This window comes from Taudactylus pleione, unplaced genomic scaffold (assembly GCF_031769625.1).
Source record: "Taudactylus pleione unplaced genomic scaffold, aTauple2 ptg000251l, whole genome shotgun sequence".
In the NCBI taxonomy this organism is placed as follows: Eukaryota; Metazoa; Chordata; class Amphibia; order Anura; family Myobatrachidae; genus Taudactylus; species Taudactylus pleione.
The window spans coordinates 5,116,285-5,143,258 of record NW_028284653.1 but is presented as its reverse complement, the minus strand read 5'-3'; the positions used below and the strand labels follow the sequence as shown (position 1 = coordinate 5,143,258).

General features: G+C 43.5%; 1 protein-coding gene across 2 annotated transcripts in view; it reads right to left on the bottom strand.

Moving 5' to 3' along the window:
* LAMB4 (laminin subunit beta 4) overlaps positions 1–26,974 on the bottom strand; it is a 269,670-nt gene that overhangs the window by 64,030 nt on the left and 178,666 nt on the right. For both annotated transcript variants that reach the window (XM_088480192.1, XM_088480193.1), the window contains 6 exons: positions 26,499–26,720; positions 16,146–16,372; positions 6,995–7,091; positions 3,324–3,696; positions 2,381–2,544; positions 1,306–1,520 (listed from right to left, as the gene is read on the bottom strand). In XM_088480192.1, the coding sequence (XP_088336318.1) occupies positions 1,306–1,520; positions 2,381–2,544; positions 3,324–3,696; positions 6,995–7,091; positions 16,146–16,372; positions 26,499–26,720 (1,298 nt within the window). The remainder of the gene's footprint in view (positions 1–1,305; positions 1,521–2,380; positions 2,545–3,323; positions 3,697–6,994; positions 7,092–16,145; positions 16,373–26,498; positions 26,721–26,974) is intronic.

Sequence of the window (26,974 nt, the reverse complement as noted above, 5' to 3'; positions counted from 1 at the left end):
TGGTAAGGGACGGCCGATCCCCGGCTGAACTCTGACAGAGGGTTAGGGTGCGGGGTAGAGAGGGTTAGTATGAGGGAACAAAAAATGGAGGGTTAGGGGGAAAATAGGACAAGGGAACAGTACTCACCATTCTCCTGTCGGGATTCCAACCATAGGGATGTCGCTGTCACTGTACTGACAGCCGACATCTCCTCTGTCAGTATTTCATACCGATTCCAGTGCAAGTTACCATAAGCTAAAAATATGGGTGCATTCTTTTATGCATGTACAGTGTTGAAAAGCACATTTATAAATGCTTCAGTTGGACTTACATCCAACACTTATTCAGGCCCTAAATGCTACAACATATTCTGTGACAAGCAAACCATCCCCAATTGCTTTGCCCCACAGTTATTCTCTCACCCCAGTGCTGACCCTATTTGTCTCTTTTAGGCTCATCTATTTCTGATTATCTCTGCAGTACCATACAAATTATATATTGATTTTTCTATTTCATAAGACTTCAAAACATTTCATAACATTTCATTCTGTCTTAACCCAAGACTATATATCTATTTTTTTTAAAGTGGTGAAATAACTAGAATAATGCATTTTTAATTTGTTTACTATGAACATGTTGCCCAAGCTGCTGAAATGAATGGATGGTGGGGCTAATTTAGAGTTGCATGGTAATGCTGGCATGATTCAGAATTGTACGCTATGCCGATTTTTAAGCAGCTGAGTGATTTGCTACAGCCCATGAACAAAAAGCCTATTCGGTGCCTGATTCACAGATGTATGCAAAGCTCTTATTTACGCAGATCGAGCAATTGTTTTCCATTGTACATACGTGTAAGCCACACTGCACATGCACAGCAATTGTTTTCCATTGTACATACGTGTAAGCCACACTGCGCATGCACAGCAATTGTTTTGTGACTATGCCCGCACAAAGGTTCAAAGTGAGTGACAGGTAGTCAGTGTTTGGGGGAGGTAACGGGGGTGGCTAGGTAAACACAGGTGTATCTGACTATTTCTGCTGACATTTGCATATTTTTGCACATTACTAAGACAGTGAGTGTAGCTGCATTTGCATTACCATAGAACTCTGAACCAGCTGCGATCGTGGTCATAGTGTAATGGGATCCAATGTGTTTACTGTAGCAATTACTATACCAGTTCTATATGTCTGCTAAAACATTGATTTTGTATTTTGCTCACCGCTATTTATATTATCTTATTATTAAAGGAAAATATGATATGTATTTTTTAGACAAACAACATACAGTAATTGAGACAATAATGCTTTATCAGAAAAACTCTCACCATCTCATTCATTTTTATTATTTGCAAAGATTTCATTTTATTTAGCTTTTCAAAATTTAGTTTGTCTTTTGCATCCAGATTGTTCAATGTAGTTGAAATGTTTTTCATAGTTTTTTTTGCTGTCCGGATAATGGGAGCAACATTTTGTGCTTTCTCTACAGCAGATAGAGATGTTTGGTAGTGTTTTGTGATCTTGTCAAAAGACTCTTGAAAATCTGACGGGAAATAAATAATAATTTAGAAAAAGCAAAACAAAAGTACTTTTATGTTTTAGAGAAATGTCTAATGGTGCATACACACGGTCCAACTTAAAAGAACGATATAAATGATAACGATATCGTTATCGTTTGATCGTCTATATCATTCTTTTTTTCAACCCTCTAACGACCAAATGATAGTTGATGCACGGGCACGGATGGTCAATATCGATATCAACCATCACCTGTGCATGCAGGCCAACCTGGTTGATATCGAGGAACCCAACCTGTTTGTTCTAGGGACCCACGATCGTTGATCGCGGGATCGTTAAGTCGTTAGGGGGTTGGTGCATGTGCTGGATGTTCGATATCAAACATCCAGCACATGCAAGCCGGTCAGACAACGATATCTGATCGTTGTCTGACCGACCCGTGTGTATAGGCCATAAGCTTGATAAACACCATGGAGCTGATGCAGAATGAATACTGTGCTAGCTAGAAGATTATTTTTGCAAACTACACAAATGGCTATAAACCTGGGTGTAAGTATATGTGAAGTATAAACAATGAGGTGCATATACTACTGGTGCCATATCTTGCAAAAGCTGCAGATTTCCACTTACACTACATGCAACTGCAGATTTTACAGCAAATGCAAATTGTGTTAAACTTAATTATCTTTTAGGAGTATTCTTTATATGGTTGTGCATATTTATTAGCAAGCCTACAACCTTGGTATCCTGATGCTAGGGGAACATGGGAGGGGGGGGGCAATGAGATTGGGCACTGTCACTGACATACTGTACATACTCTAATACTCCTCTAACAAATAAACACTTACGTGGCCATACAGAAACAATATTGTTTGCTCTTCTTACCTTTGACTTTGATTACTTTTTCTCCCTCTTTCTTTTTCTTTATTTTGTTCAGTTCCTTAAATAAATCATCAATCTCTTTCTCCATATCCCATATTGTTTTATTCAGTTTTGGAATTTCATTGAATTTTCCAAAATCTGTTATTTTTATTTTATTAACTCTTTGCCTGCAAAAAAAGGTACATATATTTTGTAAGTAAATCATACATTCACACACTGTGAGCTGCTTTGTACAGTAGGACGTATTGTATTTCTCCGAATTCTCCAGTGAGCTTGGCTAAGTAAGTGCAGATTTTGCATGTGCCATGCTGGAATCTTTGGGGCGGCTTTCATTCTGCAAGTGATTTATAGACTTATATAGAGGAATGCTGTAAAGAATACAGCTGGCCTTACTAAATGAAATGGGAGAAAATATTTAATCAAAATATATTGCTTGGTAAAACCAAATTGTTTACCTATCATTATCTGTGATTTGTTTTCCTCATTGGGAAATTTAAGTCTATGGTTGGCAATTACACTGTTTTGGCATATTATATTATAGCTCATGCTGATGAGATGAGAAATAAATCAGAAAAATTAGATTGGAAGAAAGCAGCCCATGGTTCTCCAGTTATTGCAGACCTACAGTTCCTGACATGCCTTGTCAGAAAGAACCACTAATTGGAATGCTACAGAAGCTGGAACTTGTAGTTCACAACTGTCAGAGCCATGGTCTTTCTTCCATCATATTATACAGTATTGTCTGTAAAGGGTCACTAATCCCCATGGATTATTTTTTTTGGAACATTTCTAACATAAAAATAAAGTAAAACAAAACCTATTTGTAAATAAGTTTTAAGTTTCACATTTTTTCCCATGTATAAAGTGAATTTCTGGCCAACCATCAGCAATTCTTCATAGCATCATTAAAAAGAAAAGAGAAGGAAAACAGAAACATTGAGATTACCGTATGCTATCATAGTAGTTCTTCACTTTTGTGTATTTTGCAGGTGTGAGAATAGGACTCCGAAAGATTTTCTCTATGGTAGAGAGTTTATCTTGAAGAATACTCAGCTGGACATCACAGCCAGTTTGTGATCTGGTGGCACCAATATTAGCAGCTAGTCTAACCAACCCATGGATAGACTCCGATAGAGCCGAAACTTCAGGGTCATACTGGTCAAAGCACAGGTGACACCGTTCACAGGCGGGAAACTCTTGTTTGAATTTAGGAGCACATTGATCGCAGTATCTTCCAGTGACCCCAGTTCTACAGTTGCATGAACCAGTATCTTTATCGCACATAGGCTTTTGTGTACTTTGTACATTACACTTGCAAGCTAGAGTAAGACAAAATATTTAGTGACTTACAAAGTGCTAAAACACATATTTAATAAATTAATGGTTATTTATTCTAGTATTTGCCATTTTAAGACAATCTCACAAGAGATCTTGGGTCTGGCTCTGAGTCGCACGTACTGCTGATGTCGGACGCTGTGGAGTAATTTGTTGCTACTGCACATGCATCTAAATCGCACTGCGCATGCATCTTGGTTGCATCCGTACAGAGCTGCAGTTGCGTTTTTAGATGCAGGCATGGAGATTTGTATTGAAAATGTAGTGAGCATTCCTGGATACTGACAGGGAGATGGCACAGAGACAATCCGTCTTATAGGCGTGTTAAAGGAGTGTCACAGGTATATTAGTGAAAGTGGTTGAGTACACAGATGCTCAACTGCTTACACAGGAGGTCATACTCAGACAGAGAAACTGCTCCTGCCATAGCGCTGGTGCATATTTTGATGGTGTGGCCGATGCTGCGTAAAAAGGCACCAAACGGTTTTACACAGCAGCAGCTCCAGAGGTGGGGCTGCAGCAAAGTCCAAAATTCAAATAGGGGAGCCAGACCAACTGCCAGTGAATCCTGGCCGGTGATGTTTGGTGGCATATGAGGTGACAGTTGGTGTGGTTCCCCTATTTGAATTTTGGACTGTGCTGCAGCCGCACCTCAGGAGCCGCCACTGGTATTACAGCATGTAAAAAGTGGGCGTCTCAGTCCTTACACATTCAAACACATGGATCTACACCCAGAAAGGACTTTGTAGTGGAATTTGTCTAAAGTCACAGATAGGTGAGTGCCAAAATGAGTCAGGCCCCTTATCTTTCTTTCTTATAATGTTATACATGGAAAAAACAAATAATGATTATTACCTATGAAGGGGAAATATAATTTTCTCAGCAGTGAGAGACATCATACATGTGCATAGTTTATTATTATTATTATTATTATTAAAATTTATTTATATAGCGCCAGCATACTCAGTTGTGCATCACAATTGTGAAATTGTATATACTGTATATTGTTGCTCAGCAATGACCGAAATACAAACAAGCAGACTGCTGCAATTGGGGGTGTACTACCTATCTTCTAAGTATGCCAGATGGCGATGATGGAGCCATGGTGTGTGGAGAGAGGGTTTGTCTGTGCACATACCAGGGTTTGATATGGTCAGTACATACTGTTCTTTTATGCCTTGAATCAGTGACCTAGTCAGGGTAGGTGTAAGGGAAGCAATCACTTCACCTGCTAAAAAAAAATGTTAAGGATGGGGCCTATCAGGGGAGTATTGGCCAGTGCCCGATTACCAGGCCTCCACATATAGCCAAAGCCGTATTCACGACCCAAATACATCACCGGCACACAACCCAACAGCTGCTGCTGCAGAGAAGGATGGTATGCAGAGTGAGAACCCTTCTCCTCAAAGGTGGCATCATGGCTTTTCTAAAACTCTCCCCTTCTAATCTGCTGAGAGCAGCTCACTACGCCCTGGAGCTTTCTGTCAACTGTCTGATCACAGCCATTCCTACTACTGAACTACAAGTAACTTACCATAGGTAATGTGATATTTAGTATAACCCTTCTCTTTATACATTTTACCTGCCTGTAGAACCATCTTCTCTTGCGATACATGCATTCCATTGGTATGCATCCATCTCGAGTCTTTATAAATGTAAAAATTAATTTCTATACTCTAATGCTATGCAGATTTTTTTCTGTGTACCCCTTCTCTCTTTAAAAGACAGTTTCTCAACATACTGTTGCTTATTTCCTTCTGTATATTCTGACCACCCTCTGTATATCACCAATTATCTCTCATTCACCTGTATACATTATACTTCTTATGCTGGCCATACACGCTGCAATTATCGGGACGATCCGTCCGATATCGGCGGATCGCCGCGATAATTGTAGCGTGGGGGGGGCGACCGAGGGTTAAATATTGCTCGGTCGGGCATGCTGGATTGTCCAGCATGCCCGTCCGATGCGATATTTACCCGGTAACTGTCGGCCGCATTGGGCAGTGTATGCCCAGCGCAGCCGACAGACAGACATTTCCTGTGTTCCTTCCTGGGGGCGGAGCGCGGATGTTGGGCTATACACTGTGAGATTTCTCTCACAGTGTATGCCGCGGACATCTGCGGCTGGCAGCCGGCCAGATAAAATGTCTGTCGGTCTGACAGACATTTTATCTGGCAGTGTATGCCCAGCATTACAGATATCTCATTTCTTATTGCACAACTGTTCTTTTATCCTTCCACCAATATCTCTGTAAATACTTAACTACCTCCTTATACCAATTTTTATTATAATTAATATTCTTCTCTCTTAATATTCATGGCTGGCTCTAGGGTAGTGGTGGGTCTGAACTGAGATATCTAGTTCTCTAACTGCACATAAGACTTCATGCCTCTTGTCTTAGGGACATTTAAGGGGCATGTGAGGTGGTCTAATGGCACGTAGGAAATGGAAGAGAGTTTAAATAGCACATGGAATACTATAACTATGACATATAATGTAACACATTGATTACATTAATTTGAGACATTATACTGTAAGGCATTCACTAAGATGCTGTGCATAATGTATGGCAGCCCCTGTAAGCAGGGTTTACCGTATGGCAATCACTGAGTTCTGGATGTATTGCTTTAAATTGTTTATCTAGTATGTGTGTGTGTTTGGGGGAAGGTATTAGTGTAATGTCAGGGGTAATTATTGATGTCATTTGGATGCAAATCATATATTTAGATATTTGAATTTTGAAATGCCTGGGAGGCCTGTATTTTTCCATCTTAAAAACTGCCTTGAATATGCCAATCTTATACTTTACCTAAATAAACACAGTCCTGGTATAATATAGGATCATTGGAGTTTACACTTGGCCTATCACTTCTAGTATAAAGAAAGCAGAGACCAGAATAGTCATTAAATAAAGAATAAGGACATGAAGTTCTAGGATAAACTATTTAAATGCATGACCATCTTAAGTCTTTTAATCTGTTTAAACTTTTTTTTGTTTTATGGGTTTTACCCTGCACCCCTATTAATTAATATGGATTTTACTCTTTGGAGTTCTAATCAAATCGGCACCAAGCTTCTCCCCATCCCCATTTTCTGCCCCAATGCTTCCTATACTGTTGCTGAGCCATTATATATAATCCTACATATGTACAGATGGCAAATTTCATATGTAAATAGATGTCTGACAGATTGCTTTCTGTAGCTTCATGTGGCTCAATAAAAATATCCAATCTAAAAGGAAAAGGACAGGTGACATGGATATGTGTCGTTATACTCACGTGTGCATTGAACCTTTGGATTTCCATAGTGATTTTGTTCACATTGATCACACTTCCTTCCTTTGTACTTTGGTTTGCATAAACACTGACCTGTAAGCTGTACAAGAAAGATGCTATTAACACAAAGGATCATATGATTATCATAAAACTAAAGACCTAAAATTGAGTCTTAAAATTAGGGGTGAGCGGGTTCGGATTTCTGAAATCCGAACCCCCCCGAGCCCCCCCGATCCGAGTCCGATCCGAGTCAGGCTCGACTTTTCCCGCCTGACTCGGATCTGAAATCGAGGCAAAACGTCATCATCCCGCCTTCCGAGTCTCGCGGGTTTTGGATCCTATATAAGGTACCCGCGTCGGCGCCATTTTCTCACTCGGCTGTGGACAGTGAAGAGGGAGGGTGGGAGTTAGGGCTGTGTAGTGTAGTGTAGTGTAGTGTAGTGTAGTGCTGCTGTTGTCCACTACTTCAAAGTCCATAGGGGCTGGCTGTGTTGTGCTGTGCTGCTGTTGTTAATAGGGGCTGTGTCCACTACTTCAAAGTCCATAGGGGCTGGCTGGACTGTGTTGTGCAGTCAGTTCTCCATAGAGGCTGTGTCCACTCCAAGGTCCTGTGCAGTGTCCCAGTCCTAAAGGAGTGCTGCAGTGTTGTCCAGGGGGTGCTCTGTCCATCAGGGGTGCTCCCCCCAAGTGCTAAAAAAATAATATATTTTCTGTGTTTGTGAATTCTGTGCGCAGTAGCCGCACGTGCATCAACAAAGTAGTGCCAAGCGTGCGCCTGTTTCATAAGTAAAGGGCCGGCTGGCTTGACCGTTAAAGGGTGCTGTAACCCCCGAAAGTACACTCCAGTCCAAACCAAAAAAAAATTATTTTCTGTGTTTGTGAATTGTGTGCGCAGTAGCCGCACGTGCATCAACAAAGTAGTGCCAAGCGTGCGCCTGTGTCATAAGTAAAGGGCCGGCTGGCTTGACCGTTAAGGGTGCTGTAACCCCCGAAAGTACACTCCAGTCCAAACCAAAAAAAAAATGATTTTCTGTGTTTGTGAATTGTGTGCGCAGTAGCCGCACGTGCATCAACAAAGTAGTGCCAAGCGTGCGCCTGTGTCATAAGTAAAGGGCCGGCTGGCTTGACCGTTAAGGGTGCTGTAACCCCCAAAAGTACACTCCAGTCCAAACCAAAAAAAAAATTATTTTCTGTGTTTGTGAATTGTGTGCGCAGTAGCCGCACGTGCATCAACAAAGTAGTGCCAAGCGTGCACCTGTGTCATAAGTAAAGGGCCGGCTGGCTTGACCGTTAAGGGTGCTGTAACCCCCGAAAGTACACTCCAGTCCAAACCAAAAAAAAAATTATTTTCTGTGTTTGTGAATTGTGTGCGCAGTAGCCGCACGTGCATCAACAAAGTAGTGCCAAGCGTGCGCCTGTGTCATAAGTAAAGGGCCGGCTGGCTTGACCGTTAAAGGGTGCTGTAACCCCCAAAGTACACTCCAGTCCAAACCAAAAAAAAAATTATTTTCTGTGTTTGTGAATTGTGTGCGCAGTAGCCGCACGTGCATCAACAAAGTAGTGCCAAGCGTGCGCCTGTGTCATAAGTAAAGGGCCGGCTGGCTTGACCGTTAAAGGGTGCTGTAACCCCCGAAAGTACACTCCAGTCCAAACCAAAAAAAAATTATTTTCTGTGTTTGTGAATTGTGTGCGCAGTAGCCGCACGTGCATCAACAAAGTAGTGCCAAGCGTGCACCTGTGTCATAAGTAAAGGGCCGGCTGGCTTGACCGTTAAGGGTGCTGTAACCCCCGAAAGTACACTCCAGTCCAAACCAAAAAAAAAATTATTTTCTGTGTTTGTGAATTGTGTGCGCAGTAGCCGCACGTGCATCAACAAAGTAGTGCCAAGCGTGCGCCTGTGTCATAAGTAAAGGGCCGGCTGGCTTGACCATTAAAGGGTGCTGTAACCCCCAAAGTACACTCCAGTCCAAACCAAAAAAAAAATTATTTTCTGTGTTTGTGAATTGTGTGCGCAGTAGCCGCACGTGCATCAACAAAGTAGTGCCAAGCGTGCGCCTGTGTCATAAGTAAAGGGCCGGCTGGCTTGACCGTTAAAGGGTGCTGTAACCCCCGAAAGTACACTCCAGTCCAAACCAAAAAAAAATTATTTTCTGTGTTTGTGAATTGTGTGCGCAGTAGCCGCACGTGCATCAACAAAGTAGTGCCAAGCGTGCGCCTGTGTCATAAGTAAAGGGCCGGCTGGCTTGACCGTTAAAGGGTGCTGTAACCCCCGAAAGTACACTCCAGTCCAAACCAAAAAAAAATTATTTTCTGTGTTTGTGAATTGTGTGCGCAGTAGCCGCACGTGCATCAACAAAGTAGTGCCAAGCGTGCGCCTGTGTCATAAGTAAAGGGCCGGCTGGCTTGACCGTTAAAGGGTGCTGTAACCCCCGAAGTTACACTCCAGTCCAAACCAAAAAAAAAATTATTTTCTGTGTTTGTGAATTGTGTGCGCAGTAGCCGCACGTGCATCAACAAAGTAGTGCCAAGCGTGCGCCTGTGTCATAAGTAAAGGGCCGGCTGGCTTGACCGTTAAGGGTGCTGTAACCCCCGAAAGTACACTCCAGTCCAAACCAAAAAAGAATTATTTTCTGTGTTTGTGAATTGTGTGCGCAGTAGCCGCACGTGCATCAACAAAGTAGTGCCAAGCGTGCGCCTGTGTCATAAGTAAAGGGCCGGCTGGCTTGACCGTTAAAGGGTGCTGTTACCCCCGAAAGTACACTCCAGTCCAAACCAAAAAAAAATTATTTTCTGTGTTTGTGAATTGTGTGCGCAGTAGCCGCACGTGCATCAACAAAGTAGTGCCAAGCGTGCGCCTGTGTCATAAGTAAAGGGCCGGCTGGCTTGACCGTTAAGGGTGCTGTAACCCCCGAAAGTACACTCCAGTCCAAACCAAAAAAAAAATGATTTTCTGTGTTTGTGAATTGTGTGCGCAGTAGCCGCACGTGCATCAACAAAGTAGTGCCAAGCGTGCGCCTGTGTCATAAGTAAAGGGCCGGCTGGCTTGACCGTTAAAGGGTGCTGTAACCCCCGAAAGTACACTCCAGTCCAAACCAAAAAAAAATTATTTTCTGTGTTTGTGAATTGTGTGCGCAGTAGCCGCACGTGCATCAACAAAGTAGTGCCAAGCGTGCGCCTGTGTCGTAAGTAAAGGGCTGGCTGGCTTGACCGTTAAAGGGTGCTGTAACCCCCGAAAGTACACTCCAGTCCAAACCAAAAAAAAATTATTTTCTGTGTTTGTGAATTGTGTTCGCAGTAGCCGCACGTGCATCAACAAAGTAGTGCCAAGCGTGCGCCTGTGTCATAAGTAAAGAGCCGGCTGGCTTGACCGTTAAAGGGTGCTGTAACCCACAAAGTACACTCCAGTCCAAACCAAAAAAAAAATTATTTTCTGTGTTTAGCCGCACGTATATATCAAATCGATATAACATAAATGGAGGACCAAACTTTCTCCGATAAAAATAAAATAGAGAAAGATCAAGAACCACTTCCTCCTAGTGCTGAAGCTGCTGCCACTAGTCATGACATAGACGATAACATGCCATCAACGTCGTCTGCCAAGGCCGATGCCCAATGTCATAGTAGAGGGCACATACAATCCCAAATGGCAAAGTTCAGGAAAATGACCTTGAAAAAGACATTTAAATCAGCTGAAGAGAAACGTAAACTTGCCAATATGCCATTTACGACACGGAGTGGCAAGGAACGGCTAAGGTCGATCCCTAGTATGTTCATGACTAGTGGTTCAGCTTCACATGACGATGGAAGCCCTCCTCCCACTAAAAAAATCAAAAGAGTTAAGCTGGCAAAAGCACAGCGAAGAACTGTGCTTTCTAAGAAGATATCACAAATCCCCAAGGAGAGTCCAAGTGTGGTGGTGGTTGCGATGCCTGACCTTCCCAGCACTGGACGGGAAGAGGTGGCTCTTTCCACCATTTGCACGCCCCCTGCAAGTGCTGAAAGGAGCACCCACAGTCCACTTGCTGATATGCAAATTGAAGATGTCACTGTTGAAGTACAACAGGATGAGGATACTGGTGTAGCTGGCGCTGAGGAGGAAGTTGGCGAGGAGGATTCTGATGGTGATGTGGTTTGTTTAAATCAGGCTCCGGGGGAGACAGTTGTTGTCCGTGGGATGAAAAAGCCCATCACGGTCATGCCTGGGCAGAAGACCAAACATTCCACCTCTTTGGTCTGGCAATATTTCTATCCAAATCCGGACAACAACTGTCTTGCCATATGTACCATATGTAAAGGTGAAATAAGTAGGGGTAGGGATGTCAACCACCTAGGAACATCCTCCCTTATACGGCACCTGCAGCGCGTTCATAAAAAGTTACTGTCAAGTTCAGAAACTTTGGCTAAGACCGTAAGCAGTCCAGGGACACCTAAATCCCGTTGTCCTGTTGTATCCAAGCGCCTGCAAACCACACCGTCAACTCCCTCCTCGTCAATTTCCTCCTTAGTCAGGATCGGAAGTAGTCCTGCAGGCCATGTCACTGGCATGACTGACTCTCCTATCCGGGATTCCTCTGGAGGATCCTGCATTGCTACGCCTACTGCTGCCGCTGCTGCTGTTGCTGCTGCTGGGAGTCGTTCATCATCCCAGAGAGGAAGTAGGAACACCACTACTTTTACTAAACAATTGACCCTCCAACAGTCCTTAGCGAGGAGGATGAAGTACGACAGCAGTCATCCTGAAGCAAAATGTATAACTGAGGCCTTGACTGCTATGTTGGTGTTAGACGTGCGTCCGGTATCCGCCATTAGTGCAGTGGGATTTAGACAATTGATGGAGGTAGTGTGTCCCCGGTTCCAAATCCCGTCTAGATTCCACTTCACTAGGCAGGCGATACCGAGACTGTACAGAAACGTCAGAAAAAGTGTCCTCAGTGTCCTGAAAAATGCCGTTGTACACAATGTCCACTTAACCACGGACATGTGGACAAGTGGAACAGGGCAGACTAAGGACTATATGACTGTGACAGCCCACTGGGTAGATGTATCACCTTACGCAGCAACAGCAGCAGCGTCACCAGTAGCAGCATCTCAGAAATGCCAGCTCGTTACAAGGCAGGCTACGCTGTGTATCACCGGTTTCAGTAAGAGGCACACCGCCGACAACCTCTTAGAGAAACTGAGGGAAATCATCGCCCAGTGGCTTACCCCACTTAGACTCTCCTGGGGATTTGTGATATCTGACAACGCCACCAATATTGTGCGGGCATTACATCTGGGCAAATTCCAGCACGTCCCATGTTTTGCTCACACAATAAACTTGGTGGTGCAGAATTTTCTGAAAAGCGACAGGGGCGTGCAGGAGACGCTTTGGGTGGCCCGAAAAATTTCTGGCCACTTTCGCCATTCAGCGACTGCGTGCCGAAGACTGGAGCGCCAGCAAACACTCTTGAACCTGCCCCGCCATCACCTGAAGCAAGAGGTTGTGACGCGGTGGAACTCAACCCTCTATATGCTTCAGAGGATGGAGGAGCAGCAAAAGGCCATACAAGCCTATACATCCACCTATGACATAGGCAAAGGAGGGGGTATGCACCTGACTCAAGCGCAGTGGAGAATGATTTCCGTGTTGTGCAAGGTTCTCCAGCCCTTCGAACTTGCCACACGTGAAGTCAGTTCAGACACTGCCAGCTTGAGTCAGGTCATTCCCCTCATCAGGCTTTTGCAGAAGCAGCTGGAGAAAGTGAAGGAGGAGCTAAGATGGAGCGATTCCGCTCGGCATGTGGGACTTGTGGATGAAGCCCTTCATTCGCTTTGCCAGGATTCCAGGGTGGTCAATCTGTTGAAATCAGACCACTACGTTTTGGCCACCGTGCTCGATCCTAGGTTTAAAGCCTATGTGGTGTCTCTCTTTCCGGCCGACACAAGCCTGCAGAGGTGCAAAGACCTGCTGGTGAACACACTGTCAGCTGAAGCGGAACGTGACACGTCAACGGCTCCTTCTTCATTTTCTCCTGCAACTGGGGCTGCCAGGAAAAAACTTAGGTATCCTAAGCAACCCGCTGGCGGTGATGCAGGGCAGGCAGGACCAAGTTTGGACATCTGGTCCGGACTGAAGGACCTGGCAACAATTTCTGACATGTCTACTGTCACTGCATATGATACTGTCACCATTGACAGAATGGTGGAGGATTACATCGGTGACAGCATCCAAGTAGGCATGGCAGACAGTCCATACCTGTACTGGCAGGAAATAGAGGCAATTTGGAGGCCCCTGTACAAACTGGCTCTATTTTACCTGAGTTGCCCCCCCTCCAGTGTGTACTCCGAAAGAGTGTTTAGTGCAGCCGGGAACCTTGTCAGCGAAAGGCGTAGGAGGTTGCTTCCACAGAATGTGGAGAAGATGATGTTCATCAAAATGAATTATCAGCTCTTCCAGGGAGACCAGCCTCCAGAAGGTACAGAGGGACCTGTGGTGGTGGATTCAAGTGGGGACGAGTTAATACTTTGTGAGGATGAGGATGTACACACTGAAGAGGGTGAGGAATCGGTGGATGAGGAGGATGAGGATGACATCTTGCCTCCATAGAGCCAGTTTGTGCAGGGACACATTAATTGCCAGCTTGTTTTGTGGGGGCCCAAACGAACCAATCATTTCAGCCACAGTTGTGTGGCAGACCCTGGCGCTGAAATGATTGGTTTGTTAAAGTGTGCATGTCCTGTTTATACAACATAAGGGTGGGTGGGAGGGCCCAAGGACAATTCCATCTTGCACCTCTTTTTTTTCTTTGCATTATGTACAGTTTGGGGCCTAGTTTTTCAAACTGCCATCCTGTCTGCCACTGCAGTTTCACGCCTAGATGGGTCACGTGTTTGTGCCGCCCACTCGTGTCGCTTAGCATAGTCATCCAGCTACCTCGGTGCAACGTTTTGGACATAAAAACACTATTGTGAGGTGTGAGGTGTTCAGAATAGACTGGAAATGAGTGGAAATTAAGGTTATTGAGGTTAATAATAGCATAGGAGCAGAAAAACCTACAAATTCTGTGATTTTAGCTGTTTTTATGCTTTTTTTAAAAAAAATACAGATCCAAAACACAAAACCCAGAACCCAAAACACGGAAGGGTGGTTTTGGCAAAACCAATCCAGATCCAGAACACGAAGAAAGATCCAGATCCAAAACCAAAACACAAAACACGAAAAGTGGCCGGTGCACACCCCTACTTAAAATACATGTGTCTCATGGTCCTTGTGTACTTGAAAGTTGCTGCATAGTAATTATGGCAACAAACTGCATCCTTTCCATCATATAGACAGTCTCAGCTGCCTATTGACAGTCTCAGCAAGTCACTATAATGCATCTATGTGTCTGTCCCAGGCTTGAGTACACAGGGAATGTGAGAAAGTGACTTCACTTTTCTGCATCTAGTTAAAGTTAAAAGTGAAGTATGCAATAGCTGCTGGTAACTTTAGTCTGCTTGTGGGATTTTATATTCAAGAGATGTGGATCTATTATATCATCATCATCATCATCATCATCATCATCATCATCATCATCATCAGTGAAAGAGCTGCTGGATGAAAGTATAAAGAGCCACTGGGGGAAGAGTACAGACTCAGAGGGAAACTGAAAGAAGCACAGGAAGAAGGATGAATGAGTCATAGGAAGGAGCAATGGCCACAAGGTGACGTGAGATGCAGACTAACTAATGTCGGAAAGAGACAAACAGGTCAAATCGAGAGAGAGACCAACCAATGGAGATGAGCAATCATTCGTTCTTCTTATCCCCTGTTCAATATCAGTTTAGGTGTGTTTTATGGTACAGTGCAGCATTTATAGTTCACCAAATAAAGTACTTCCAGTATTTCCAGTCATAATTGCACTAACATTTTTTCCACTGAATCATGCTACCCTTGTTCTAATTATTTTTCCTACCAAATGGTGACATTCTTATTGTTAGATCAAGCTACAACTTGCTCTGAATAGGGGAAGTTTAATTATGGCCACCCTATACATTTAGAAGATTGGTAAATACCCATTTTTATAGGAAACTACAAAATGAATATAAAGAGAAATAACATACAGCCAACAACTACATACAATAAGGCCAGGGGTCATCAACCCAATAATTTTTCCCAGCTCAGGACCGTATTCAAATATCCACGATAAGTCCGTTTCTGCGGAAAAGTATCGCGAATGATGTAGTTTCGCCATGCAAAAACTTATCCCCATATTCAATTCCAAAGACTTTTCGCTGGTGAAGAAACTCAATGCAATGGGACCTGCAAAAAATTTTCACCTATAAATAGGTGTCGTAAAAAAGTGCAAAATTGGGGTTTTGGGGTGCAAAGCTGCGGGAACCCCCTTCACCCTTGGGACAGTCCCCAAAGGTAAACTGCATTAAAAAAAAGTTTAAAAAAAGTCTTTAGATCACCCCTAAAAAGTACTTTCGTTTTGGGAGCAAAAATGTTCAAACTTGGGGGACAAACTTTAAAACTAGCGAAATAGACTCCAGGGGGGTCCCCAAGTATGCCCCAGGTGTTTTTAAGTTTGCAGGTGCTTGTGGCAGGTGGATTTTTAAAGCTTCACTTTAGCAACTTAAAAATATGCTTGCACCTATTTTCAGGTACCCCAAATTTGCTGGGACTACTTATTTTCCTAAAAAAAACCCTGCTAAAAGCTATTCTTCGCCACTTATGCAAAGACGCTAAATAGCAGCTATTGAGAACATTTCAGTACCCCAAATGCCTTCAGCGGGGCTATTCAAGGGTAACTACAGTAAAGTGATCCCCAGTATTAGTGCATCTTTTGGGGGGTGTAAGGCTGATTTCCCCAAAACTGACAGCACTTTTTCGCATGTTTGAGTTTCGCCAGGACGCTTTTTCGCATTCTTTGGAATTGAATACGGCGAATAGCGGGGGTGCGCACGATAAGTTTCCACAGTTAAAACACTCAGAGTGATCGAAAAGTCTGGCATGCGAAAAGTATGGGACTTTTAACCTTGAATTGAATACGGCCCTCAGTTTATTGTAAATAATATTATGGGCACCAGATGTAAAGTTCCCTGGAATATATGTAATTTAGAATATAATTTAACTAAACTCTGCATATACAGAATAAAGCATGTAATATTGAACTGTGAGAAGATTTCAAACCTGATTGCACTGGTTTCCATTAGAATTATTTAGGTAGCAGTCACAGGGTTGACATCCTTTTCCATTGTTAAAGCCCCAGTATCCAGGCGCACACTTGTCACAGCTAATACCTATGACATTAGGCAAGCACGGGCACTGCCCTGTAGTTCTGTCACAGACGCATTCTCCAACTTCCTCGTAAATCGAGCAGGTCTCAACATTTGTTCCCTTCGGATTGCAGATACAGCCTTAGGGATAAATAGAATGTATACATTTGAAAAATGCATTGTTGCTATTTTTCAATTTGAAAAAGTTTGAACTAACAAGGATTTGTAGATTTACCAGAAGTCCTGGCAAAACCATTTAAAACAATTTACAAAGAATAGTAAACTTTCTGCAACTGATTGCACAAATAGTGATACACAGCATTATACTAATGAAATACATGTCTGCATGGTTTGCTACTGTAGTATAAGTACAAACAGAGATTTAGGTAAATACTCTTTTGGCTGTTGTTAGTAAAACTAATAGTTAATTGAACAACTAGTGTGTTAGTGTTATGGTCTCCTAGGACTCACCGTGTAAGACCTCTAGAATCGCTATGCGAGGTCTTCCACCAATAACAGCCACCTGCTGTTCCCTTAGAACTTAAAGCGCTCACTGGTACTTAGGTGACCGCCTGGACTTACACTCAAGATAGTAGAGGCTTACACGGCTATCATAGTACACTGGGTGTAATGCGATTGTGAGAACTAGTTTAGACAGGCTGAGTGCAGCCTAGAAAGCAGATAGAGATCCCAGCAGGGATGCAGCCTTGAGAGCCGGGGAGCGGCTTTGAGAGCCAGAGTGCGGCTTTTGAGTTCAGATAGTGTTATGGCCTTGCTGGCCGAGGTGCGGCTGCAACAGCCGAGGTGTGGCTTGAGATCTGGGATGAAAGCAGATAGTGTTATGGCCTTGCGGGACGTGGTGCGGCTATACAGACGTGATGCGGCTTTGAAGGCCAGTATGAATTCAGATAGTGCTATGGGCTTGCTGCCCGTGGTTCAGCTATACAGCTGAGATGGAAAGAGGCTGAGTTTTGACCTAGTGGGCCGTGGTACGGCTATACAGCCGGGATGCAGCTTTGAGAGCCGAGATGGTAACAGGCAACAATGAGGGGCGAGGCTGTAGGCACAGCATAACCCAGGAACACTGCAGGGAAAAATAATGAACACTCTAGATGGAGGAGTGAGAGTACAGGACAATAGTATTTTGGATACACAGCTGAACGGGACAGACAAGAAGGACCACAACTGGCAGGGACCAGAGGGACACGTACTGACACGCTATAGTTGGCAAGGCAGTGAAGAACCAGCAGGGTTAAGAAAGGTGTTTGTATCAATGGATACAAGGCAGGAGATTAATGGAATCCACAGGTGAGGAGGAAAAGTCATGAAGTATCACATGCTGCAATCCGGCGTCCCAATCTCCTAGCAACTGGAGATGCTGTCCCAGTACGGCGTGTACATTGTACGTAAGCAGAATCGCGGGTGTGTGACTGGTGATCCGGAGGAGAGACACCCGGGGCACGGCCAAGTAACAAGGCGCACTAGCGACTTGTGACAGATTGCTGCTACACTTACTTACATTCTTAGGGTGATTCAGATGTGGCCGTTAGTTGCAGGCACTACTGCAAAATTATGATAATGTTGCAGATGATGCTCTGACTATTGAGACGCACATCAGCTGCAGCTCTGATCAGCTGTGATACACACAGTAGTGCACCATCGAGTGGACATCGGCTGCACCATCAGACAACCCTATGGTTGCTCAGAATGTCTGTTGGAATTTGTCCGCCGGGGCCAGAGGAACTGCGTTTTCCAACACAGGCCCTGATACTGGCACGCCACCGACACACCTGTCGCCTTAAGCCAATCCTATGTCACCACCCAGGAATGCCTCTCAGAATTGCATCTCTATGCAGTAGAGACATCTTGGATGCATGTGCATAAGTAAAACATTGGACACTTTTGCAGATGTTTTACTTGTGTCTGAATCAGGCCCTCTATGCATCCATACAATATGCAGAAATGTGATTACATTTTGTGAGTGGTTTCAAGCACAAATTACTTTTGAGAGCCCATCCCATTTCATCTGTGTTAACATGATGAATGCCGACATGGTCAATGTTGATATGCTAAGCTACATGTCGACATTGCAACCATGTTGACATTCTCCTGTCAACATGATGAATGTCGACAAGACAAACCCAACCTCTTAATCCAGGACCTTCACATTTCTCTAGCCTGTTTCCCACATATTTATTCCAGAAGCAGTGTAGGATAAAGCTTTGATGAGCACTAAAAGTCATTGCCCCAAGTACAGTCTATTTCCCCTTTCAGATGCTGATTTCATCATAATAACATTAAACAAGGAGCTTTACCATTCCATTGTTCTTGTGCTGTGAGTAACAGGTCCTGTGCTCATTATGTTTATTCTATAGTCTGTGCTTCCAGTTATCAGACCTTCTGACAGGAAGAGATCAAGCTCAGGTCTTTTGATAAGCAAACAATGATTTCTCAGGGGTGGGTTGCTGAAGGCTTAATAACAAGTAATACAAATAAACTGCTAGAGGCTCTTCACCCAGAAAAATAGTAATAAATCATTTACTTTGGCTCAGCAGTCCATGATAAGTAGTATAAATAATATTGTCTTCTTATATCTTGCCTTGCTACAATTATTTCCTACTCATTTCATTTCAATCAAGTCCTTTTAAATATATGTACGTTTTAAACTATTAATTTAAAGCTAGAAAAAGTTATAATGTAGATTAAAAAAATATTGCACTATTTGGTAGAACCTTTATGTATAGATATTATTTTTAAGCAGAATTACAAAACATGAATGATCTATCAGAAAACAATACCTCAGTTATTAGGCTTACATGAATGATACCTTTCTTTCAAAGTACATCAAGATGAAAGACTGAAATACAGAGAAATGCACAGGATGGAAACTAAACAAGCTATTACAGAGCAGGGTAAGTAGCAGGGAGCATGGATACAATTTGCTAAAATTGCTACTTTATTTTCAACATGATGTCCTTTTGTTTTAAAATACAGATGGTTCACTACATAGGAAGCAGTTTGTAGTTAAGTGTAGAGAATATTAGCCTGGCTTTGATGAGTGTTCTTTCCCATGGCTTCTTTCGGCTTCTTTCTTTTGGTCTGTGATAAGTCTGTCACTATTTTTTCAGATGTTAGGGTCTTAAAGGCCTGATTCAGCATCGATCAGAATTGCCAAGATGCCCACAGGCAGCTTTGCAATTCCGTCCTTGCTAATATGCAAATGCAGCAGGAGGTGTATGACACCCCCTGCTGCATTTGCGATCCCAGCATTGCGACTGAGGTCACAGGCTGGGATTAGCATCGCGACCATTGGTGGTCTCAATGGAGGACGGCGCCGGGCCACCAGCCAGCTGAGTAAGCCCCAGATTACTCAGGCTGGCTGGCTTGAAAGCAAGGACACTGTGACTGTCGAAGCAGTCCCTGGCCTTGCCACACCTGGAAAACGGGGCCGACACGCCCCTGTTTCTGGGAACGTTGTCCACCCCCACCCCGCCCTTAAATGCCTCTGCCTGTCAATCAGGCAGAGGCATCAAAGGGGTTGTGTGCGACTATGCAGGACCCATTCTGCACACTCACAGAATGGATCCTGTGCACAAACGTGCAATGCTGAATCAGCTCCTTAAATCGTTTCTCTTTCAACTGAATATTTTCTATTATTAGACAAAAATAGAGAAATACAGTAGCTCCTATAGAAATAATGGTGATATAAGGCACATGTAAATAGATCTATTAATCTGTATTTCTAACAACCTTCAGGCTGGGATTTCAAAGCCCACCTCCACCTTGTCTTACTCTCTTATTAACATTCTTTAATAAAAAATTAGCACAGCATAGATTATACGTTTACATTATAAGAATAGGATTCCAGTTATATCTTGCAACAAATTGTACTTTTAATAAATCACATGGGATTCAGTGTTTCTCAGATATCATGTACCTTAAATTGCCTGTTAAAAATATTTTCAAAACAAATAATACATACAATATTCTTTGATCTATTTTTCTTTTTTGAGATCCTTCCTTCCCCAGTACAATATGATACTAGGCCTAATTTAACAGTAAACAGTTGGGCCCAGAATGCATATTATTATTATTGGGCAGCATTCAAAGTTGTACACTAACAGCACTGCTGTTGCATTTGTGTACTCAGTGTATGTATGAAAATTTGCAAATGTCGCAGATGCTGAGGAATGTAGTGAGACGTCCTCCTGATGCTTTGCAAATCCAAGCTACCGCATACAAAGACGCATCTTATCTGGGAGTTATCTCACAGTGATTATATTTACTAAGCCTTGGATGGAGATAAAGTGAACAGAGATAATGTACCAGGAAATCAGCTCCTAACTCCCATGTTACAGGCTGTGGGCCTGATTCAGACCCGGACGCTATTTGCGGACGGTCTTTCCAAAAAAGGGGCCGGCTATTTAAATTGAGCGCTCGCTCTTTGCGGTTTGTTGACACCTCTATGTCTGAGCGAGCGAGCGAAAAATGCGCTCGCTATTTTGTAAAGACGCCCCTTTGCCGTTCGCATCACACATCATCTCCGGTATTTATTAGATTAATCAGGAACATCAAAAGGCATCTGAACTGCTCGCAGTGCTTGTGGTAGCTTTTTCCTACCGCTATCACTGCGAGCAGTTCAGGCTAAAAGACAACCAAGGGACGTGGTCGATGACGCTCCTTTACTAATTATGCACTACCATTAAATGCCCTTTTGACTGTTAGGCACGCCTGCGTTCGGATCTCCACTCCCCCGTTTTCAAGCACCTTCCCCTGTTACCACCCACAAACGGTACATTCTGTCAATCAAATTAGCAGCCCCTCGCTGTTTTGCGAGCGCACAATTTCCGACCACAATGACTGTTTTGCGCATGCGCATTACGACCCATACGCATGCGCAGTTGTGCGAACATCGCTCAGAGCGAACGAGCGGCCACTTAGGAGCGGCTCTGAATCAGGCCCTGTGTTTGAAAAATGACAGTTAGGAGCTGATTGGCTGGGACATTGTCTCCATTCACTTTATCTCCATCCAAGGCTTAGTAAATAGACCCGAGTGTTTGGCCATGATATCAGGCTGTCAGATAAATGCATGTTGGTCTGACAGGCATTTGATCTGTACGTGTATGTCCAGATTTAGCAACAGCTACATTACAGTTATTGACAGTTGGTCTGACTTCTGAGCCCTCATACTGACACCAGTGATGTCATTACCTGTGAGCTCCATCCCCTCCTGAGCATTTCAGAGACAGGACTGACTTTAATATAGACAGTTTTGGTACTTACGCCTTATTAATTAAATGTGGGTTGTTGAGACTACTTAAAGCTGGGTGGTTTAGGGGCTAATAAATAAATGTGGTTCAAAGTTTGGGGAGAAGTAGGACTATTTATTAAATGTGTAAATGTATGTTTTCAAGGGACCTGGGCTGTCAAGGAGGCAATGATCCCATGCATAGTGGGGGCTTCTCGTGAAGGCGGAAGTAAGCAGCTGTGAGAAGGACAGGTACTTGGAAGTAAACTCACAGAGTGGTGGTATCATGTGTGACACAGGAACAATAACCGACAGCAGGACGCTAGCAGCAGCAGGTATGTGTCGTCCTCCTGCATAGAGCCTCTGAATATGATATCGGTGCTTGCTCGGGTTGAGCCGTACAGTGAGTTACTGCGATCGAAAGAACTAATGACCTGATTCAGATGTGGACGCTATTTTGATGTTCACGCAGGTTAGTGATTATTGGTGGACTGCACATGCATCTTAGCCACAATGCGCACACGCGGTGATTGAATTGCAATGAAATGGGACTACGGTTGAAGTGAGAATTTATTTGCAAGTGATTGACAGACAGGGGCTATTTTGTGGGAGGTAGGGAGTGGCGGCAAAAACGCGGGCGTGCCATGAGGTGCATTTTTGGGGAATGTATCTGCCTACATCTACAATCCCGCTTGCAGAAAATATATTTCCAGGCTGCTGTAGCATTAGCATATGACATCACTCCCATAGTTCCGAGGAGCGGGCGCCGGGGACGGATGGCAGCAGGCACTGGAGTGGGGTTTAAGGTAAGTATTTTTTTTTTGAGCGTTTGTGTGTGCGTGGGGGCGGCTTACTACAGGGGGCATTACAGGGGCCTTACTACTGGGGGCATCATATGGGGGCACTACAGCAGCCTTACTACAGGGGGCATCATATGAGGGCCCTACAGCAGCTTTACTACTGGGGGCATCATATGGGAGCATTACAGGGGCTTTACTACTGGGGGCACTATTGGGAGCACTACAACTGAGGGCACATCAGGGGCCATTACTACTGGGGGCACTTCAAGGGGCATTACTACTGGGGGACTGCATGGAGCATTACTACTGGGGGCACTACTACAGGAGGCATTAATTTTAGGGGCATTATTACCAGGGGGCATTGTTACCAGGGGCATTACTTCAGTGGGCATTGCATAAGGGGCACCATTACAGTGGGCACTTAGTGTTTTAGGGGAACTACTACTGCGGGCATTGTGTAAGACCTAAGTTAGGGGGGGTCCTTAAAAATGTTGCTATGGGGTCCAAAAAGTTCTAGTTACGCCCCTGATTATATATAGCAACACAAAACTTATCCGCCACTCCGCTGGTGAAAAGTCATTTTCACCGTAGTGGCTACATGAGTACATGAGTACGGGGGGGGCGTATGTATTAGTTTTGCCTAGGGTGCCTAGAAGTCTAGCCCTGGCCCAAACTATATGACCACAGTTTGTACCCTACTGGTACACACTGCTTACTTCCAAAGCTTCCTACATAAACTACTATTTCCGATAACTGCAATATATACATTTATTGATTGATGAGTAGAGTGTTTTTAAACCACAATCAATTAACTCAACATTTGTAACTACAGTAGCAAGTTAAGGGGGGCATTTAGGAGCAGAGCACTTTGCATGCAGTGGAAAGGGTAATGGTGTAGAATCTGTAAATGCAATCTCTGCCTGTGGGAAAAGACATTTGTGCCGGAAACATTACAAGTAATTTATGAACTGCTAAAGTGCAAAGCCACAGCGGCAATGCTCTTTTGATACATAATGCTCCTTCTGTTACACCAATGTGCCCAGTTTTACAGGGAAGCTCATTGTTAGCGGTTTTGTAGGCAAGTTAGTAGTGCTCACAGGGATTCAGTGGTAGGAGTTATGCAGATGATAGGCCTTTCTTGCTTTATGCAGATTAAGGTCCTGATTCAGAGTCGGATGCAATGCTGAAGTTTACGCAGTTGATCAATTTTCGCTAATGCACATCTACGAAAAGTATAGAAAATCCTTACTACGCATGATCTACTGCGCTAAATGAGGTTTGCGATGGCGCACACAAATGCATACACTATCTTTATAATTAGAGACTGTGGGCCAAATGTAATAGGGTTCGAGTTTAAGTAAAAATCCAACTCGCACCTTCTCGCATTTTTTGAAGGTGCGAGTTGGTGGCGGGACTCACAAATGTAATAGCCTGTGTACTTTTGAGCTCGAGGCTACTTCATTATGCAAATCTGTGCGAGTATTTCCCTCTGTAAACTCACACCTTTTAATGCGACTAGCATTAAAAGGTGCGAGTTATACAGAAGCCTTCACAGATCAGTGAGATCCATGAAGGCTTCTGTCTATGTGTTTTAAAAGAAACTCTATAAAGCCTGTGCTGGTTTTTAAAATACTTGGTCCCCCGTATTTTAAGTACCGGCACAGGGCTGTTCAGATCCAGTCCTGGTTGTGGAAATACAGGGGACAAAATGAGTAGGGGTCCCCTGTAATTTCCATAACCAACACGGGACTCTTTCTAGCAGGGGGGGGGGGGGTAATGCCACAGCCAGGGAAACCCTTTTAACCGGGTTCCCCGGCCAAAGCATTACCCCTGACCGCTAGTCAGCCCAGGCCAGGGATCCACAATAAAGGGGCCCCCCTCTCCAGGGCACCACAAGCCTAGGCTGATATAGCCCAGGGGCTATCCCCGGCACCCCTGGCCGGTGCATGCCGGGTTGATAGTGTGGTGTGTTGAAAAAAAATAAGTGAAAATATTGTCTCTAGCTGTGGAACTACAGGTCCCAGCAAGCCTAACCCGCATGCTGGTACTTGGAGAACACAAGTACCAGCATGCAGGGCATTACGGGCCTGCTTGTACCTGTAGTTTTACAGCTAAAGAAATACTTAAAAACCACAGAACACACACCATGACAGTATAAGTTTATTATTACATACATGCACACTCACACTCACTATCACACATACTCACCTAGTATCCCTGATGCCATCATGTCCCCTTGTCCAGTAGGAATCCATAGGGTAACTGTAATAAAAAATCCATACTCACCATGTAGGCATCCAGGGGGTTAAAACAAAAACACGTAAAAATCAGAAACCATGCCGGACTGGTGGAATGGTATGTGTTTACACATACTCTTTCTCCGCGCGAATGACTGTGGCACACATGTGCCCAGTCATTGCAGGAGTCGCCAGCCAAACAGCGGGCGTCCCTGTCGGAGTTGGCCACTGATTGGCTGTGCGCGGTCAGCCTGTCTCCTCCATAGACTTCAATGGTGTGAAATCTCCATTGAAGTCTGTGGTGGGAACCAATAGATTGTATCCAAAGATGTAACTACAAGGTTACCAGAGGTGAAGATGGGATTTTTGTGAGTTCTCAGGCAGTAATATGTGCGAGTGAAGCACTCGCACTCTATTACATTGCCCGAGTTCTATCTAGAGAATGGGAAACCATCTGGATGCGAAATTTTTTTTGCGAGTTATAGCAAAGCCCGAAAATTGTGAGTTTTACTATAGTCGCATTACATTTGCGATTGAGTAAAAAATGCAAGTTTAGCGCTAAACTCGCATTTTTAACAAATTCGCAAAGTATTACATTTGGCCCTGTATCTGCGATCCATGGTGGAGATTGGGTGGGAGGTGAGCTAAAGTTCACAAAAAAAGCCATCTTATGGGCATGTTATGGGTGTGGGAAGGGTGTGTATTAGATCATAGCTGATTCCCAATTGCACATTCGCAGCCTCAGAGCCCACGTTTGGAAGTACTTGAGATGAATAGTCTGAGTAAGCGCTAGACTATCGCTAGTGCCAATGGTGCATCCGATGATGTGTAGATAGTGGAGTGTTTACAATCACCATTGCAGTTGCACAGTCTATGGAGTCTGAAAGTGGGTGACTCAACGCTTTTATTCAATCCCGCACACTGGTGCACAAGGAGAAGGCTTAGATTAACACTGCATATTTCTGCAGCACCTGTTGAGATAGTGGATGTACTAGCAAATGCATTCGCATCCATCTTTGAATTATGTGCCTAATATTGAGTTCTCTTTTTGCAGGACAACATCATAAAAATGACATAAAGTTGGTGCACATCTCTTTTTTTTAAGTCCCCTCCACCAGCTCAAAAGTGCCTGAGGTCATATCCTATCCTCTTTTTTTAATGAGACAAATTTTGCACATTCAAGTTGCACTTCTACAGGAAAGTACATGCCTAGATTTAATCCAATCAATGTCATAAAAACCTTCAAATGCAGGAAAATTATGTCAGTAATAAAGACAGTTACCTAGGTCTTATAATTCAATAAAAATATTAATGAGGGCTGGACAAGCAATATTCTAGGGGAGAAATAAAAATTTGAAATCAATAAAAAGGTGTTCCTAAAGTTTAGTATTGTAGGTTGGATCTCCATATTCACTTTTAGCTAGACCTGCAATAGTAGATGCAAACTAGTACTTTTCCAGGAATCTCATAGCGAGTGTGTATCTTGAAATATAGAGAAGTCCTGTAGGCAGACGCATACTTGCACATATAGAATAATGTATCCATGCCCATACATTGCAGTACCAATAGGGAGTTTATTTCCATGCAGGCAATGAGTGGTCACTGGTTGTCCTTTCAGCTTCTTTCCACTATTTTATTCCTCCCAACTTCCTCCCTTCTAATATAATTCTAATAAAAAAGTCAAGTACTTCTGTCTTCATTATGGAAGAATACTTGTACATATGTGGTAGCAGCATGAATTTGTAGCGCACCAACCAGCAGGTGGTCTTGTTTGGAAACAAGAAGAACTTCAGTGGTGCTTCAGGTGGGATGTTTAACTGATGTTTGTAGGAGGCATTGTCACAGAATGTACAGAAAGCCTTTTCTGTACATTTGTTTGTATAAATACAATAGATTATTGATATCCATGAGCTTTGAAATGTGGGGTTAGTGTGCCTTTATATCAGAGAATAATGTCACTTTAACAATAATTTTATGCTTACTTGAACAATTCTGAAGACGTCCAGATCCGTAGAAACCTGGTAGACAGGATTCACAGTTCATTCCATACGTGTTATTCAAACATTTTAAACACTCTCCTGTGACTTTATCACACGATTCAGGATCTGTTACATTAATGTTGTTATTGCACAGACAGGGTAAACACTGTTCCCCTTCTTTTAGATCTCCATAAAAACCAATTGGACATTCTTTACAGTTCTTTCCTAAGAGAGAAAACAAGGTGAATGAATATATGATTTGCTTCAATTTGTTGAAAACTTGAGATGTTGTAAGTATAACCTATCCAGTGTGATCAAAGTTGCCCTATCTGGTATATTTGTCAGTAAGATCAATGGTTTGTGGAACTGATGATTCAGTATTTCCTACTACATATCTCCCTAATATGCAATCATATTCAATGTACTATTGTTTATCCCACCCATTGTAATCCTTGTAAAGCACCCAGGACGTCTGCCTC